The sequence below is a fragment of the Pyrgilauda ruficollis genome, unplaced genomic scaffold (genome assembly GCF_017590135.1).
Source record: "Pyrgilauda ruficollis isolate IOZ18807 unplaced genomic scaffold, ASM1759013v1 scaffold161, whole genome shotgun sequence".
Lineage (NCBI taxonomy): Eukaryota > Metazoa > Chordata > Aves > Passeriformes > Passeridae > Pyrgilauda > Pyrgilauda ruficollis.
In genome coordinates this window covers 146,234-163,458 of record NW_024514876.1, presented here as the reverse complement: position 1 = coordinate 163,458, position 17,225 = coordinate 146,234, and the positions used below count along the sequence as shown (strand labels likewise).

General features: G+C 45.9%; 2 protein-coding genes across 2 annotated transcripts; one reads left to right on the top strand and one right to left on the bottom strand.

The window, feature by feature from the left end:
• Positions 1-37: 37 nt before the first annotated feature.
• Positions 38-10,011, top strand: LOC121351072 (G protein-activated inward rectifier potassium channel 1-like). The gene is made up of 2 exons (XM_041462932.1): positions 38-988; positions 7,972-10,011. The coding sequence occupies exons 1-2, from the start codon at positions 298-300 to the stop codon at positions 8,541-8,543; spliced, it is 1,263 nt and encodes a 420-aa protein (XP_041318866.1). The 5' UTR covers positions 38-297; the 3' UTR covers positions 8,544-10,011.
• A 430-nt stretch (positions 10,012-10,441) lies between these two features.
• LOC121351071 (acrosin-like) lies at positions 10,442-15,614 on the bottom strand. Its single transcript, XM_041462931.1, has 6 exons — positions 15,544-15,614; positions 15,024-15,236; positions 13,586-13,851; positions 12,728-12,873; positions 12,136-12,306; positions 10,442-10,447 (listed from the first exon to the last, which is right to left on the bottom strand). The coding sequence occupies exons 1-6, from the start codon at positions 15,612-15,614 to the stop codon at positions 10,442-10,444; spliced, it is 873 nt and encodes a 290-aa protein (XP_041318865.1).
• Positions 15,615-17,225: the final 1,611 nt, after the last annotated feature.

Sequence of the window (17,225 nt, the reverse complement as noted above, 5' to 3'; positions counted from 1 at the left end):
AGCCCTCCCCGCCCCAGCCCAGCCCAGCCCAGCCCGGCTCGGCTCTCCCCGCCGGCTGCGCGGTCTTGCTGCCGTCTGCTCTCTCCGGCCGCGGCTACTCCGGCCCTTCCCGTGCCCCGCTGGCGATCGGGCAGCGCTGGCAGCGCCGCCTCCTCTCCGGCTCCGGCTCCGCGGCCATCCCGGAGCTCCCCGAGCCCCGGGGGCTGGCGGCTGCTGCGCGCAGGCAGCGCGGTGCGCTCAGCCTCCCGCCCCGCTTCATCCCCGGCGTGCCCGCGGAGCCCCTGGGCAGCCGGCGGCATGGCAGCCGTGCGCAGGAAGTTTGGGGACGAGTACCAGGCCGTGGGCCTCGCTCGCTGCAGCGCTCGCAGGGAGCGGCAGCGCTTCGTGGACAAGAACGGGCGCTGCAACGTGCAGCACGGCAACCTGGGCGGCGAGACCAGCCGCTACCTGTCCGACCTCTTCACCACGCTGGTGGACCTCAAGTGGCGCTGGAACCTGCTCATCTTCCTGCTGACCTACACGGTGGCCTGGCTGGTGATGGCTTCGTTGTGGTGGGGCATCGCCTACCTGCGCGGGGACCTGCAGCAGGCGCACGGTGACACGTACAGCCCGTGTGTGGCCAACGTGTACAACTTCCCCTCCGCCTTCCTCTTCTTCGTGGAGACCGAGGCCACCATCGGCTACGGGCACCGCTACATCACGGAGCGCTGCCCCGAGGGCATCGTGCTGTTCCTCTTCCAGTCGCTGCTGGGCTCCGTCGTGGATGCGTTCCTCATCGGCTGCATGTTCATCAAGATGTCGCAGCCCAAGAAGCGAGCTGAGACGCTCATGTTCAGCCGTGCCGCCGTCATCTCGCAGCGCGATGCCAAGCTCTGCCTCATGTTTCGTGTGGGCAACCTCCGCAACAGCCACATGGTGTCTGCCCAGATCCGCTGCAAGCTGATCAAGGTGGGTCCTGCCGCGGCACTGCGTGGCACAGGGCACCTGGGTGACACGGGCCAGCTGCGGGGCTGGGCACAGAGGGCAGGAGCGCCGGGCTTCTCCTGTGTAGCCGCTGCCGCTGGTGCCTGCTGGCAGCTCTGCCCTGCCCCGTGCTGCCCCTTGGGGAGAGGATGTGGCTGGGGCGGTGGGAAGGACTCTGGAAGATTTTGGTGTAGCTTTCGCAGCAGCAGCCATGCAGGTGTAGGGGAAAAGTGTCTCATCAGAGAGCTCCCAGGGCACTTCAGTGGATTGTGAGGCTGGCAGAAACCCAGGCTGGGCAGGATGGATGGATGGATGTGTCAGGATGCAGGACAGCTCCAAGGAGGGGTACTGAGGAATGCTGCTTAGCAGATGATGGCTGGGAATAATTGATTTGTGGTGGTTTTAAACGAAGATAAAGATCAGCCTTGACCTCCTCTTCCTCTTTTGGAAACTTGGTGAGCTTTAACTTGCAGTCCCTTATCCCAGCTATGTTCCAGCTAGTGACCTCACAGCATTTCAGAGGGATTGTATGGAAAGCTCCTTTGATTGTCACCAGTATCCGTTTACTGATCACTGACAATGGCCAGTAGAATTCAGAATGCAAGAAAACTGGAATTCAAAGGTGTTCATAACACAAAAAACAAACCAAACAAACCACACAAAAAACAAACAAAGAAACAAAAAACCAAACCCCGAAAACCCCACCCCAAAAAAAACAAACAAAAAAACAAAAAACCAAACCCTGAAAACCCCACCCCAAAATAAACAAACAAACAAAAACCCACAAAAAAAAAACCAAAAAAACCCCAAAAAAAACAACAAACCCAAAAGAGTTCGGCGGTCACAAAGGTTCAGAAGATAAATTGGGCTGGAGTAGAATGGAATTAAAACACTGAAATTCTGAGCAATGTAGCATCTCACAGCAGCTATGACTTGTCAGGGGAGCATGCTTGGTGAGGAGAAAAAAAAAAAACCAAAAAAACCCCCAAAAAAACAACAAACCCAAAAGAGTTTGGTGGTCACAAAGGTCTAGAAGATAAATTGGGCTGGAGTAGAATGGAATTAAAACACTGAAATTCTGAGCAATGTAGCATCTCACAGCAGCTATGACTTGTCAGGGGAGCGTGCTTGGTGAGGAGCTCTGTCTGAAGCTCCTAAGCTGTCAGAAGCTGGATCCCAGTGATGAGATTAATTTCAGGATATCATATTTGAGTGTTACAAATGTTCTGTACTCTGTCTGGTAATTCTCTCTGACCTTTTTAATAATCTGCATGGATAAGCATGAAGCAGTAGGTGTTGGGGCAGTGGTAAATATGAAAGGCTGTTTCCCTTCTGTTCTGTGCTGAATGCTAGACTGAGCTGTTAATTTTTCTTGCTACATAATACCACTTAAAATGGAGGATCTGCTAAGACTTAAAAAGAAGTTCTGTGTATATATATATATATAGATATATGGATATAGATATATGGGAACAAGCTGTGAGGAGTTACACTGGAGCAATTTTTGTAGGAATTGGAAAGCCAGCTGAACCATGTTTTTTGTTGCTTTATCCTCCAGAAAGCTCCTCTAAAGTATTTAATTCTATCATTCAAAATGGAATGCAAGTCAAGTGGAATAAAAGTGGGGTCACATTGTGTTTTTACAGAGAGGGCAACTCATTTTCTTTTGAAATAGGACACCAAATATACAGCCAGATATCCTTTCTGCTGACAATTCCATTGTAACACAATGCTGGTATGCAGGTGACTGGGCCAGAAAACTGAAGGACATTTGATGGACCTGCATGACCATGGTGTCTTAGGATAGCTGTTTTGTAGGCCAGACAATGAATCAGTGAGCATATTCTTGATTTTTTTTTTTTTTTGCACGATCATCATGTTGTCTTCAAGCTGCTTTGTAACCTTTGACAAACACCAGCTATGAACAGAAGATGATTTAAAATGGAATGTGCAGTAGCTGCCCCCTCAGTCCTCATTGCAAGGAGTGGTATTAATTCCCTTGTCTTTCTGTAAATCCCTGTCACTGAACTGGACACACATTCTGGGAGCCACTGGTGGCTGTTCAGATCACCCTTGAATTTCATCAGCTGCTTTCAGGGAGCTTTGTGTGTCCTGTAAATTAGGGTGAATGTGCCAGAATTTTCTTGCTGTCTTCAGCAAATCCTGTTTGTGGTTTGAGCTCTGCCCTCTCTACTTCCCTGCAGTGCTGCCAACAGCTGATCTTGCTACACTTCTGCACCTGATCAGGTAGCCAGAATTTTCTTTTCTACTGGTGTCACACTGAAGGAATGTGAAGAACCACATCACATTTTTGTACTTGAGCTAGGAGATATATTCAGCAGTGAATGTGGTGTTTTGCTGAGACCAGTGGAGTTCTGAGGATTTACCTGATTTACCTTTGTACACTGACCTAAGTTTGAGCAGCATTTCCTGACAGTGTGATGCATGCACTGATCCATTTAGCAGACCACAATGGTGCTGCCACACTGGGCTGGCTTTTCTTTGGGTCCAGGGGCTCTGCATGGCAAAGTGATACCATGCAGAAGTCTGAGGCTCTATTTAAACTGAGTTGTGGAGAGCTTGGAAAACAGTTACAAGACTAATTGTGTGTGTTTCAGCAAAAATTTTTCCAAAAATCCATGTCTTTCTAGTTTACATTGAGTGCTACAGAAGCTGGGAAAAGCAAAATCCTGGGGCAAGAAACAGAAAAAAAAAGCTATTTGGAACTAGCTGCTGAAAATGTGCAGTTTGTGGTCCTGGACTTTTTAATGTCACAATGAACTGTATTTTTCTGCCTTGATTCCTGGACCTTTCCAGTGTGCCTAAGGCAGCAGCCACCAGCATGGCAATGAGTATTGATTTTATAAAACTTAATCACAGTACATATTTGTACCTTCTCTTGATCTGACTACATATGTCATTGATAAACATGCTGGTGTTGGTGTGTCAAGATGTCTATGCGGTGTTTCAGCTAGTATAGGACCATTTGGTTCAGAAAGTTGAGGAATGTAAAACCATTGTAGCCTGTTTGCAGCATGTGCTAACAATAGTTTTAAAAAGACAGTTGTGAAGGATGATAGGGCAGTGAGCTTTGGGTTAGAACCAGCAGGCACCTGCTCTTTAGGCTGTACTTACTAACAGCTTTGGATAAGCTGAAAGCAAACAAAACTGTATCAGAAAGTTTGCAGGTGGCAGGTGACAGGCATTGGAAATAAGTAAGAAGACCCATTATATTGTGATTTCAATAAGCTGGTAAGTAGGACAGAAAGTGCAAAAAAAAAAGTTTTTTAATATTACAGCATTATTCAGATTGGAAGGAACTTCAGGAAGTTTGTGGTCAAACCTGCTGAAAGTATGGTGAGCTGGGAGATCAGACCAGGTTACTCTGAGCTTTTTCCAATATAGTTTTGGAAGCCTCTAAGATAAAAAAACCTGCACAGTCTTGCTGGGCAAGCTTTTCCACAGCTTAACTGTCCTCACGATGAAAATGTTTTTCTTCAATCCAATCCAATTCAAACTTCCCTTGTTTCAGCTTATACCTGTTGTCTCTCTTGTTGTCTCCGTTCGTGCCAGGCACCTCTGTGAAAAGCCTGGCTCTGTTTTCTTGGTCATGTTCCTCTCAGGTTTTGGAATGTTTGTTAGATCCCCCTCCATGCCTTCTCTTCTCTGGTCTGAACAAGCCCAGCTCACACAGGTCACATTTACAACTAGACAGAAATAAAAAGTAGCAGTGATCCTGGGAATTATCTCCAGTGGAGCTTTTGGTGTAGTGTCACAACTGAAAAACTCCACACAAATCTTCAACAATGGTATCACAGCAACAAGATCATATTATTCCAGAAATATAAAATATAATAACACTTCTTGCAAGCTGGTAGTCTGAGTGTGCGGGTGGAGCAATGAGCATCTATCAGTTCAGCATTTTCTAGATTTATATGTTTATCTACAATGTGCTGCATCTTTTGAGCCCCACTTTTTCTGCCCCAGTACTTAATTAGTCCACCTGGATATCAAAACATAATTATGCGTGTTCTCTAATGAGTGACCTGACAGAGGGTTAATAATAAAACTGCAGCGTGTCCAGTTAAAGGGAGCTATGCATGTTTATGCATAAACAGGGTTTAGAAAAGCAAAGAGAATGAATAAAGGGTAGGAGTGAATATTTGAAGAGCATGGTGTATTTGATCAGACACTAAAACAGACTAAGTGGTGATGCAGTGGAAGTCTGCCTTGTAATAAAAACTGAAACAAAGATCCAGTGGCAGAAAGTTAGACACAGGAGTCTTATCTTCTTTTGTAATTTTTTTTTTTTTACTTAGCTGTAAAGAAATTAACCTTTAGAGGAATTTTTTGAGACCTTTAGATTATCCATCTCTGACTACATTTAAATTGCAAGCTAGGCCATTTCTGATTAATTGTTCCCTTGTTCAACATGTATTAATCTGCAGAATTTACTTGCCTTTGTGTTATGTGGATGGTCAAAATAAAGAGTCACAAGTGTTCCTTCCAGACTTATTCCTGACATTTTAGAGCCCTCTGTCTTCTTGTTTTGTGATCCTTTGAGTAAAGCTGTAGATGTAAAACAAAGGTCACTGGCTAGGAGGCTGAACCTGTTGGGGCTATTAAGCTCTCTTCATTCAGGTTAACCTATTTTTATTCAACAAACAAGTTTAAAAATCCTCCATGCCCTGCATAAATCAATCCTGCATGTAAGATCCTGAATACCTCAAACAAAACCTTCTGTTTTCTCCCAGATCTGTTACCTCTAATCATCCTGCCTGCATTTGTTTACTATTGAATGGATTTGATTGAAGACTCTTCCACAGAGAGAAATGGTGTGTAGATCAAACAGTTCTTGAGTCAGGCAACAGCTTGTGCAAAATTGCATATTTCTGTCTAGGCAGATGCATTTGATGAAGCTTTGGGACAATTTCAGGTTTAGATGTTGGCTCACACAGGTTTGTTACCTTGGAGCAAAGATCATACCTGGGCAATGAGTTTGTGAACCATTGCAAGAACAGCAGCCAGGCAGCAAAAGCAGTGTTGGTCTGCAGCTTAGCTCTGCAGGAAAAGTGAAAAGATGTTTTTGCAGTAGGCTGATTCCACCTTTGCATATAACAGACTGTCATGACTGCTGTGTAAGTGCTGATTGCTTTTATCTCACAGCACTTTTACCTTTCAGATCATAAATAATTTGTGAAAATGCTCTCACACACAATCAGCTGATATTTTCTCTGTCTTCATCAGCAAAGGAGAAATTGAATCTTGTCCTCTTGTGCAGGGGAGAACTTGGTTACTTAGACAGGAAGAATATTTCTTCCTCAGCAGCAAAACAGCAGGTAGCACGTAGATGAAATCATGGATTGTATTTAATAAGGAGCTGAGCTCCAGCTGCTGCCTAGCTGGTTGTGTAATCTCCAGTAAATACCAGGCAGTTATAAAATCAGCATTTTTAAGGTCCTTGTGAAGAGGGGAGACAGTATAAAGACAGATTATTTGCTTGGGGATTTTCTTTAAAGACAGAAACTTTCTCTAAAAGAACACTAGTCAGATCTGAGTTGATGGAACACTGCTGCCTTTGGCTTGCTCTCAGTGAACAATGTTTCCGAAATGCAACACAATTCATGCTATCTATTTATTCATTTATGATAGCACAACTTATAATAATATTTATTTATTTATAATCAGCACTCATCTTCTTGAAGAGTTAAGTGCTTTTTAATCAAACAATAAGCAGAAGAGATTTTTAATAGGATTTATTTATCAGCTGTGCAAAGCTTCTAATTTTGGTGGGCAATTTCCACCAGAGACCTTCAAAGCAATCACATGAGGAGCTGCCTGGCCAAGTGATGTAATTTTTAGATAGACTTTAAATACCAGGAAAATTTGGAGGGAACCCTATGGAGTAGAGAGAAACTGCAATATCAGTATTTTTATTGGACCCATGAAATGATGGGAAGAAGAATGAGGCACTTGTTTAATAATAAGGTCAGTTTGTTAAGGTCAGTGTGCAGTAGGTTGTACATGCAAGGGATGAGAGCATCATCAGTATGAATTCAGGTGGTTTTGTGAAAATGCCACTACCAGATGCACTGTACAATTACTGTGGTGTTTACCTTTGAGTTAGTACATCACAGTGCCAAACAAATGTTAGTAACATACAAAAATAATAGAATGTGAATTCAAACAACAGAATAAAATGTGCCCAGCTTGCAGATTTTGGTCTCATTAATGGGAATTTTTGCCACAGGATATTCATGTGAACACCCACTACAAGGCATGTAGTGTGTGGTACATGAAATTTCTGAGGATGAGACAATACAGATGTTACAATTCACACCATCACAATCAGGAGCCAACTCTTTCCTAATTACAATACATTATAAGCATTTCTTGGCCTATCAACTTTAGCTACACCACGCTGTAAATGCCTTAAACCCAATCTTCTAAAATTGCCCCTTGTGGGTCTTACTACAATGCATCTTTCATAGCTCTATTTCTGTAAAGTATCTAGTCTTTTCTGTAAGGCCACTTTTTGAAACTTGTTTTGAGAATTTTCTATAAATTCATTTCCCACACTGTAAGCCTCTGGCAAGCAATAGTTCCTTCTTCCAAGAAACAGTGTTACTTATTCTCTCAAGTCTGAATAGGGATTGTTCAGCCTGGAAAAGGGAAACTTTGGGATTACCTAATTGCTTCTAATACTAGACACGGTGAAGAAAATTAATTCTGTCCCAGCTGAAACCAGCACATAAGCTAATACTGTTTTAATTTTACATTTTACCATGGCTTGGTTGCAAATCTGCATGAAAATTTAGTCAGTTAATTAGAGGCACTCCATTGACTGGACAATCAGAAGATTGTCTAGGAACAATTGCCCCATTTTATAACCTCTAAAATCGTTGGTTTGCTGGCTGAAGTTCATTTTTCTCTGTCAGCCTCATGTATTTCTGGTTCCATGTGCCAGTCTGCTTGCTGACATTGGAATGCTCTTGTCCATTTGCACAGGAATGACGTGCCAAGCCAGGACCTCATACACAGAAGATGAAGTCCTGTGGGGTCACAGGTTCCTCCCAGTCATGTCTCTGGAAGATGGCTTTTTCCGTGTCGATTATTCTCAGTTCCACGCCACCTTTGAAGTCCCCACTCCTCCTTACAGTGTTAAAGAGCAAGAAGAAAACCTGTCCCAGTCATCTCTCTTGAACAGTCCTTTGGATAAGAAAAGCAGAAGAGAACAGGTTTGTCCTCTTGACTGTGCTGATGTTCCAGGAGAGAAGAACAAGCTCCCTGCTAAACTTCAGAAGATCAGCTCGAGGAAGGAAGGCCTTCCTCCAAGAGCCCTGAGAATGAGTTCCAGTAACACAGAGAAGACTTTCAGTACTGGAGATCTCTTGAAAATTCAAGAAATAAGTCCCATCTCTGATGGTGAAGACAGTGATAAGAGGATGCAGCTGAAAGCCTTAAAAATAAATGCCAAGGCTCTGACTCAGTCTACCAGTGAGCTGGAGTTACAGAAGGATTTTCCAGGTGTGGGTGCTCTAGAGGTGAAATTGGAAGACAATTTTCCTGCCAAACTTTAAAAAATGAACTCTGATCGCTTCTTCTAAGAGCTGGAGAAACAGAAGTTGTTGCTGAGAAACTGCATTTGAGACTGCTGCCCTGGAGGAGTTGTTTGACAGTAAAGTCACAAGTTGGCTTTGCTGCTTTCAGGAAGAATGATCCTTTTGGTATAATTGTTCTGTACAGATCCAATCTAGGTACCATAACAGGACTTTGAGGGGCAGTATGGTTACCCTGTCATGCCAAAGAGATTCCTGCCCTGATGATGCTTATCAGCATGCTCATTGCAAATCTACCCAGTCTTCTCTGTATGCAGATGCTTTTTCACAAAGCAAGGATCACATCCTCAGTCACAGAGATGGAAGCAAGAAGGGTGAAACAGCAGCTGGAACGTGGTTTTGTGCAGCTCAGGTCCTGGACTGCTCCTGATGGGAGCAGAACACAAGAGGAATATGTGACACTGCTCAGTCCTAGTCCAGTTGTCACTTTGGAAAGAGACTTTCCTGGTCCATCCTTCTCTCCCAGTGACTGTGGCACGCTCCCTCTGTGCTCCCAGTGTCTCATCCATGGTCAGTCAGGTAGAGGAAGCAGTGTGCAATAACATTTGGGTCATTTGGCCCACATGAGCTCTCCTAAACATGAGGATCTTTATCCTGTCCAAAATTAGACCTCAGCATTTGATTTGGTGGATCACATGCTGAATTTTAACGGCCATATCACCACTCACTGTGAAGCAAACTTGAGATCAGTAGCTCAGCTTCTTGGCATGTTTTATACTGCAACTAAATAACATTTCAGTTTGGTGACATTGTAAGTAAATGAAAGCTAAGTGCTAAATAATGCTCTGTCATTACACATCTCAGAGTTTTACTAATGAATGGTAGTCTTTGGTGTTGCTAATTTTCATTTTGTTATATTTGCCTTCTCCATTTATATATGATTCTCAGTAATTTTGTAGATTTGATATTTATTGCTATTCAGCTCAATCCACCTCTGTCTGTGAGAGGGGATTTTTCTTTCCTGGTTGGTAATAATTATAAACACACCCTGCTGTTTTGTGAACAGTGTTCAGTAGCTCAGCATACAGGGTGTTCATCACCAGAGCACTCTCCAGTAGAAGGATCAAATTCTGCTCTTATTACATGAACAAAATTCAGTCAAATTTGAAAGGGGTGGTAGTGGCCATATTGTTTGGCAAAGCGTTCCTTGATGGTAAAATGATGTATGCAAGCTAGGAATAGCTTGGCTTGCAGAACTCACTATTTCTTGCTTTTGGTCAGTGGGAAAGAGGAAAATGCTATTTTATGCAGGGATAAGATGTGCTGCTTGTTGTTGTTTATCTGTTCTCAACATGAATTTCAACAATATATATGTGTTAAAATCTGTATTTTCATTTTTCAGCTGTATTTGTATGGAGTACTTAGATGACAGCATGAAGTCTTAAATGATGATGACACTCCGTACTCTCCAGAACTGCCAAAATTAGTGTAAAATAAAATTACATCCACCTCAGGTCTCAAGTGTTCTTTACTTGAATGTGCATGTGTGTGTTGGCAGCAGAGCAGCTCCAGGAGATGAGGCCCCATCCTTGGGCACACTCCCCCTCTGCTGTGGGGCAGAGTAATAGTATTAATAAATTGTTAATGAGCAACAATGCAAATTATCAATGAGTTATCCAACTTAGGGGCCAGGATTTTTTTACACTGCCACTTAAAAAATTAAACCTCCTCATTTCTATGCACACTGACAAATAATATTAACTTAAAGAAAAACTAATTGGACCCCAGAACGCTTCACAAAAGGAGAATGGGTGAGTATAGATGTATACAGAATAAATAAACATAACCTAAAATGTTGAATTAACACATTCTAGGCAGGTGCTTTTTACAGTGTAATGCTCATTACAACCCTCTCCCTACTACCACTGAATGACAAAAAGCAGTATTGCAACAAAAAAGCCCAAAGCAATAAAAATCCCCCACAAAACCCCAAACCAAACAGAAAACCACACGGGCACACTGACACTACACACCCACTGCTGACACCTGATGATAAAAAGCAGCACTAAGAAATAAAAGGATTAGGGTTAGGTTAGAGAAAGAGTGGTAAAGATGTTCAGTGTAGGGGAACATGAGGACCTTGCCAGAATATTCCTTGTGTGTTTGACAGATGGGGAGTCAGTCTGAGTGCCAGCGTGGTCTGCAGGGGAGCTGTGCACAGTTCATGTATCACAATGGGGGGTGGCACAATGCTCTTCTGTCTGCCCCTGCTCAGAAATCCTCACTCCTGGCTGTGAACTCGTCCTCAGCCTGTGCCTGGCCAATCTTCAGCCTTGAGTGTTTCTAGAACAGCTTCTCCTTATTGTATTTGCTGGGAATATCCTGATGAAGGCAGGAATGATGAATCTGACTCCATGTTCTCAGAAGGCTAATTTATTACTTTATTATACTATCATATATTAAAGAATACTATACTAAAGAATACAGAAAGGATACTTACAGAATGCTAAAAAGATAATAATGAAAACTTGTGACTCTCTCCAGTCCTGACACAGCCTGGCCCCAATTGGCCAAAGAGACAAAACAACTCACACCAGAATCCAATGAAACAATCACCCGTGGGTAAACAATCTCCAAACACATTCCAAAGGAGCAAAATATAAGAGAAGCAAATGAGGTAAGAATTTTTTTCTTTTTCTCTGAGGCTTCTCAGCTTCGCAGGAGAAAAATCCTGGGTGAAGGGATTTTTTCAGAGAATGTGAATGCCACATCTCCTGAGACACGAGAGAGCCCAGTTTCAAGTCCCACACCCAGGGATCCCCTTGATGGGCAGCAGAAAAGAGTGTTCCCAACTGCTGTCCTCAAGAGCTGTAGCTCCCTGTGACCTGTGTTCCCTTCTCCCATCACAGCTTGCTTTTGCTGGTGCCTGGCTTGGGACTCCTTGCTTTGCACAGGAGACTGGCCTGGACTGCAAACACGTGCTAACAGTGGCAATAGGCAACTTTATTTCCACAACTAAATCAATTTTAGCATTTGTGTGCATGCAGAGGAGGAAGATGGGCAGGACAGAGGACACCTTTGACCCTGGGGCTGCCTTTGGATGAGCAGGCACTGCCCCAGTACGAAGGGGGCATGGTCCACTGCAGCCTGCGCTGGATCCTGTTCATCCTGCTCCTCCTGCCTTTTTTCCCATGAGGCTCTGCAGCATCTGGTGCACCTGCATTAAGAATTGCTCCAGTATCTGGTACGGATGTGGAGTGGGAAAGAGAGGTTCTGCTGGCATTGGCTCCTCAGAGGGGTTTGAGGTCCAGGCTGGCTCTGGCGTGGCTGCTGCAGTTGGGTATTGAGGAGTGGGTGTAGAGCAGCCTGGTTTTGTTGGTGTTGGTGTTGGTGTTGGCTCTGGCTCTGGTTCTGGCTCTGGCTCTGGCTCTGGCTCCGGCTCCAGCTCCTCAAAGGGGATTGAGCTGAAGGTTGGCTCTGGTGTTGGAGTCTCTGTTTCAACTGGCTGTGGATGTGGAGTGGGAGTAGAGCAGCCTGATTCTGTTGGTGTTGGCTCTGGCAGCTCAAGAGGGGTTGAGATGCAGGCTGACTCTGGTGCTGAAGTGGCTGTTACACTTGGGCACACGCCCATCTGGATCAGGATCCAGTTGTAGAAGTACTGAGTGGAGGTGTAGACTCCTGGCCGTTTTGTTCTGGCACAGCCTTTTCCCCAGCTGGTCACTCCAACAAGCCAGAAGTAGCCTGCACGGTTATCTTTGCACACCAGAGGCCCTCCACTGTCACCCTGCAACAGAGGAGGGAGGATTAGGGTGCTGTTGGGTGGCTGCTCTCAGCACTAGAGGCTTGCTTTTCTCTTGCAGCCCCTGCCCAGCTGTGTTCATGGCACTAAAAGGCTCTGCTCAGGTGCTGGAGTCTCCAGAACTCTAGGATTCTCCAGAACCTTAGCTGGGATCGGGGTGGGTGTCTGTGAAGGCCCCCTCTTGTATCTGCACAGTGATCCTGGATGAGCAGAGCATGGATGATCCAGAATCTGGACCTCTGGGCTGCTGGGAATACTGGATGGGCTTTCTGGGCAGAGGGGCAGGCCTGGGGAGCATGGGCACTTGGCAAGGAATCTCCAGCAGTGGAGGAAAAGTGATTTGCCAGGCAAAGCCCATGGTGACAGGGCACCTTTACTGCTGGGGGCTGGCTCCCAGCACTCCTACCTGGCAGGTGTCCATGGCACCCCGTGGGTAGCCAGCACACAGGTTGTGGGTGTGGATGGCCCCGGCGTACCAGCGGCTGTTGTTCACCAGCCGGATGTCCAGGAGACGGACCTTGGCTTCCTGCAGGACATCACTCAGACCCTGAGCTGGGAGCACAGGAAGGAGTGAGCACCCAGCAGCTCCTTGCCACTTCCACTCCCCCGTCTGGGGGTGAAGTTGTTCCCTAGTAGAGGAATGTGCCCCTTGTTGATGGAGTGACAAAACTATCCTTTGTCCCCTTAAAAAGGAAATAAGCCCAGAAGTTTCTCTCCTCAATTAAGCAAAAAGGCATCTCATAGGACCTGGGGGACTTCACCTCAAACTTAAGGACAGCTAATTGGATGGAAGCCAAAAAGTCCAGCCTGAGCAATTTACTAGAAAAAGAAGAGAACAAAGAAACTAATCGCTTTTGTGAAGTGTTTTACCAGGAGCAGGAGGGCCTCTTGCACCTGGATCAGTTTTTCTCTGTAAAGACTTTGTTATTTTGCCTTTTATTAAAACCTTTTTGCTTCTAACACTACCACATAAGCCATCCTGCTGATTTTATGCCTTCTAAGGTAGCTGAGCTATCTTGGGTGTGAAATAGATCTCCAAGAGCTTATGACACCTGACTCGAGGAGACCCATATTTCACCTTAGGGCTTGGCTTAGCCTCTGGAGCAGCTGTTGAAGTGCTGTGTCCTTTCTGCCTTTGGAGAGCAGAGCAAGCTCATCTCTCCAGAGGCATACATCTTACATCCTTTGGTCTCTGCTGTCAGGAAGCTCAGCCCATTCCTCCAGTGCACCCAGCTCACCCTCAGGGCCCTTTTTGGGCGCTCACCTTTTGCACTGGCAGAACCCCAGCCAGCAATGTAGCAGGTTTTCAGCTCTGACACCGTGAGCGAGGCGTTGGGCACGCAGGCAAGCTGCACGTAGTCACTGCACTCCACGGGCTCGTCCAGCTCCAGCAGGGCAATGTCATTCTGCTGGGAGTCAGCCGTGTACTCCTGGTGGGCCAGCAGCCGCTTGACGTGGCGCACCTGGGCCTCGGGGCCCAGATGGGTCAGCTGGGTGGCCCCGATCAGCACACGCCACATGGTGACGTTCCTGCGAGGCAGAGAGAGGGCTGAGAGGGAGCAGAGCCGTGTGCTGCTGATGCTTTATTTGTATTTTTCATCTCTTTGTAATCCTGCAGCTCTTTGATGTATGATTTCAAACTCCATACACAGTGTTATAGGTGATATTTTTGCCTGACGTCCGGGAGAACTGCATCTTTTCAGAAGGCTAATTAATTGTTTTATCATACTACGTTATTCTATACTATATTACATCTATATTACATTACATCTAAAATGAATCTGCCAAACACTCAAGTGGCACAGCATCTCATGACTGTCTGCCAACAGTCCTGACACAGACAAACACACCTGGATCCATATGGTCAGTGAATCAAAACACCAGAATCCAGTTATCAGTTCCCTTCAGGCAAACAATCTTCCATGATTCATTCCACTTATGAACAACATGGGAGCAGTAAATGAGATAAGAATTGTTTTTTCTTCCTCTGAGGTTCAGAGAATGTGAAACCCAGAAATATTCTTGGGAAGAATTGTGTTTTGCATTTCTCTGAGAAGAGAAATGTAGCAACACCATGTGAGCTGCTGCTTTCCCATTCTGGTCAGACACAACAGTTCCTCTCCAGGCCTGGGAATCCAGGACACCTCACTGCCTCAGGCCCCAACAGATGTGAACAAAAGTGAGTTGGGAGGAGCAAACTGGGGGTAAATTACTTCATTAACTGAAACTATAATTGGAAGATTAACCTCCAATACGCAAATGGACCAAAGTTATAGGTGTGAAAACCTGTGACCTGTGGTCCATTTTTGGGTGTAGCACCTGGGGGGGGCTTTGTCTGCCCAAAATGCACCTGAAGGCCCTTCAATAAATATAACCACCTTTTATCTGGCCTGTTGTATGTCCGGCCTGTTTTTAGGTAGTCCCAAAAAGCATCACTGTGGCAGCTCAGCACTTCCCTGCCCTCTGCTTCCCAAGGCAGAGAGGAAAGCAGAGCAATGAGGAGTGTGACTGCCCTGGCATGCCTTAGGCTCCAGGAATGCCACGCTGGAGGCTCCTGGGCAGCAGTGGCACGAGCCCAGCCTTCTGATGGGCTCTGCAGTGCCAAGGCACTGGGCACACTGCAAGGAACCAGGAGGGCAGCAGCATGTGGTGCTGCAGGCTGGGCAACTGTGAGGATACCCTCATTCCTTGCTCCTCCTTACCTGGCCTGGTGGAAGCAGTGGGCTGCTGTGAGGACCCACTGTGGGCTGATGAGGGACCCTCCACACGTATGGCCAGTGCCTATTTTCCTGGGGTCCTGGATGCTGACAATCCAGGGCCAGGCTCCCGGCAGGGCACCTGCGCCAGCCATGATTCTGTAGTCAGCAGCTATGGAGTTGTAGTCAGAAGCCATGGGCCGCTGCCCACAGGTCCCTCTGGAAGCACAAAGTCATTAGAGTGATAAAGTTCTGGAATGGCTGCCCAGGGAGGTGGTGGAGTCACCATCCCTGGATGTGTTTAAAACAAGCCTGGATGTGGCACTGGGTGCCAGGGTTTAGTTGAGGTGTCAGGAAATGGGTTGGACTTGATGATCTTGAAGGTCTCTTCCAACCTGGTGCTTCTGTAATTCTGTGATTACTGCCCTGCCCAGCAGCTGCTGCTGCTCCTGCTGGCTCCTTCTGCCCCCTCCCACCTGGGGTTTGGGGTGTGACAATGGCCCCCTCCCAGAGCCTGAGGCCATACCTGCAGTTGTCCCAGGTGCCATGTGCAGGTGTGTACACAGCCAGCAGGATGAGGAGGTACAGCAGGTTCATCACTGCCAGGAAACAAAAGCTTGTCTCTTGCAGTGCAGCCTCCGAGCCAAGTGCCTGCAGCAGCTGCATTGCCCATGGCACCTGCAGCCCTGGGGCTGATGTCACAGAGTGGGTAGTTCCAGGTTCTGGGCACGGTGTCCTCAGAGGGCAGGGAAAGGCCATGGCCTCGGGGAACCACAGAATGGTTTGGGCTGGAAGGGACCTTGAAGGTCATGCAAGGCAAAAGGGGTCCCGTGCCTGCAGAATGACACCATGGGCAGATAAATCTGGCACAAAGGGAAAGTCAGTGACCAAAGGCACCCCCTGAGGGAGCAGAGGGACACCCAGGCTCCCCTGGGGGAGCAGAGGGACACCTGGGCTCCCCCAATGCAGCAGAGGGACACCCACATTCCTCAAAGGGAGCAGAGGGACACCCAGGTTCTCCCTCCTCTAGGGAGCAATCAGGATCCAAAGTCTGTTTTGTTTAAGGTTCTCAGGACACCTTCCTGGGCACTTACCCTTTGATTTTTATCTAAATCTGCAGTGGTTTTGATGCAGAGGCATCAAAATGAAGTGCAGAAAGCAGACCTCCCTCCCCTGAAGCTGCAGCTTCCCCCCAGCTCAGAGGGATCAGAATAAACCTTTGCTGGGAGCAGTTTTGTTACAGTGCCCCATCACTTGGACCCTCTGCAGCCTGGGGAAAATCTCATCCTTGGCTGGCCATACGGATACAACAATCACAACATAGTAGAGAGTTTTCTGTTGTGTACTGAATGGTCTTTGTTAGTCTCTTCTTTATCTTCTGGTTTCTGCAAAATGTCCTTGTGACCTATAAATTCTGCATTCGTTGTGTCCAATTTCAGCAATATATCTCTGTCTCTCCAGACTTTGTTCATTGAGGCATGTCAAGGTTAGTTCAGCAAAACTTTAGAGTGGAGTAATTTTTCCAGTAATTTTTCCAAATTTTGTTCCCAAAATAGCAGCTTATGACAAGCTTTGCTAAATGCTGGCTAAAAGTGGTTTAAAACGAATATGCTGCTTATGATTAATATACTAATCATATTTACTAATATATATTAGCACATATATAATAATACTAATCATAATATAATATTAATTTTAAAAATTAATATAATTTAAAAATAAATTGTTTAAAATTCATATTAATTAAAGATTTATTTAAAAGTTAATTAAAATTAGTTTAAAATTTTTAAATTAAAAGCTATCATGCCCCCCTATGAGCAGGGGACAGGCAGTGGTCAGAAGTGCCATCATTAATTGTCTCCATTGGAGTTCCTCAGTGCCCCTCTCTGTTTACAGAGCCCTGACTGCTGTACAGCACTCCTGAGCAGAGTTGTGTAAATCTCAGACTGTTCCCTGTGGTCAGATCTTGGATCCTGATCCTTGGATCCTGATCCTGTGAGGCTTGCAGGGAAAAAAGGCAATTATTGCCTAGGTGGAAGTGAGAAGGAAAACCTCATTGCTAAATTAACACAAATGTAAAGGGAGTAAATTGCAGCAGTGCTGGGGTGGTTCTGTGCCTCAGACTCTCTCCAGCAGGAGGGTGTTCGGTGGGCCCTGATCTCCAAAAATCCATCCTTGCTTTCACGGCCTTGAGACAGAACTTGGTGA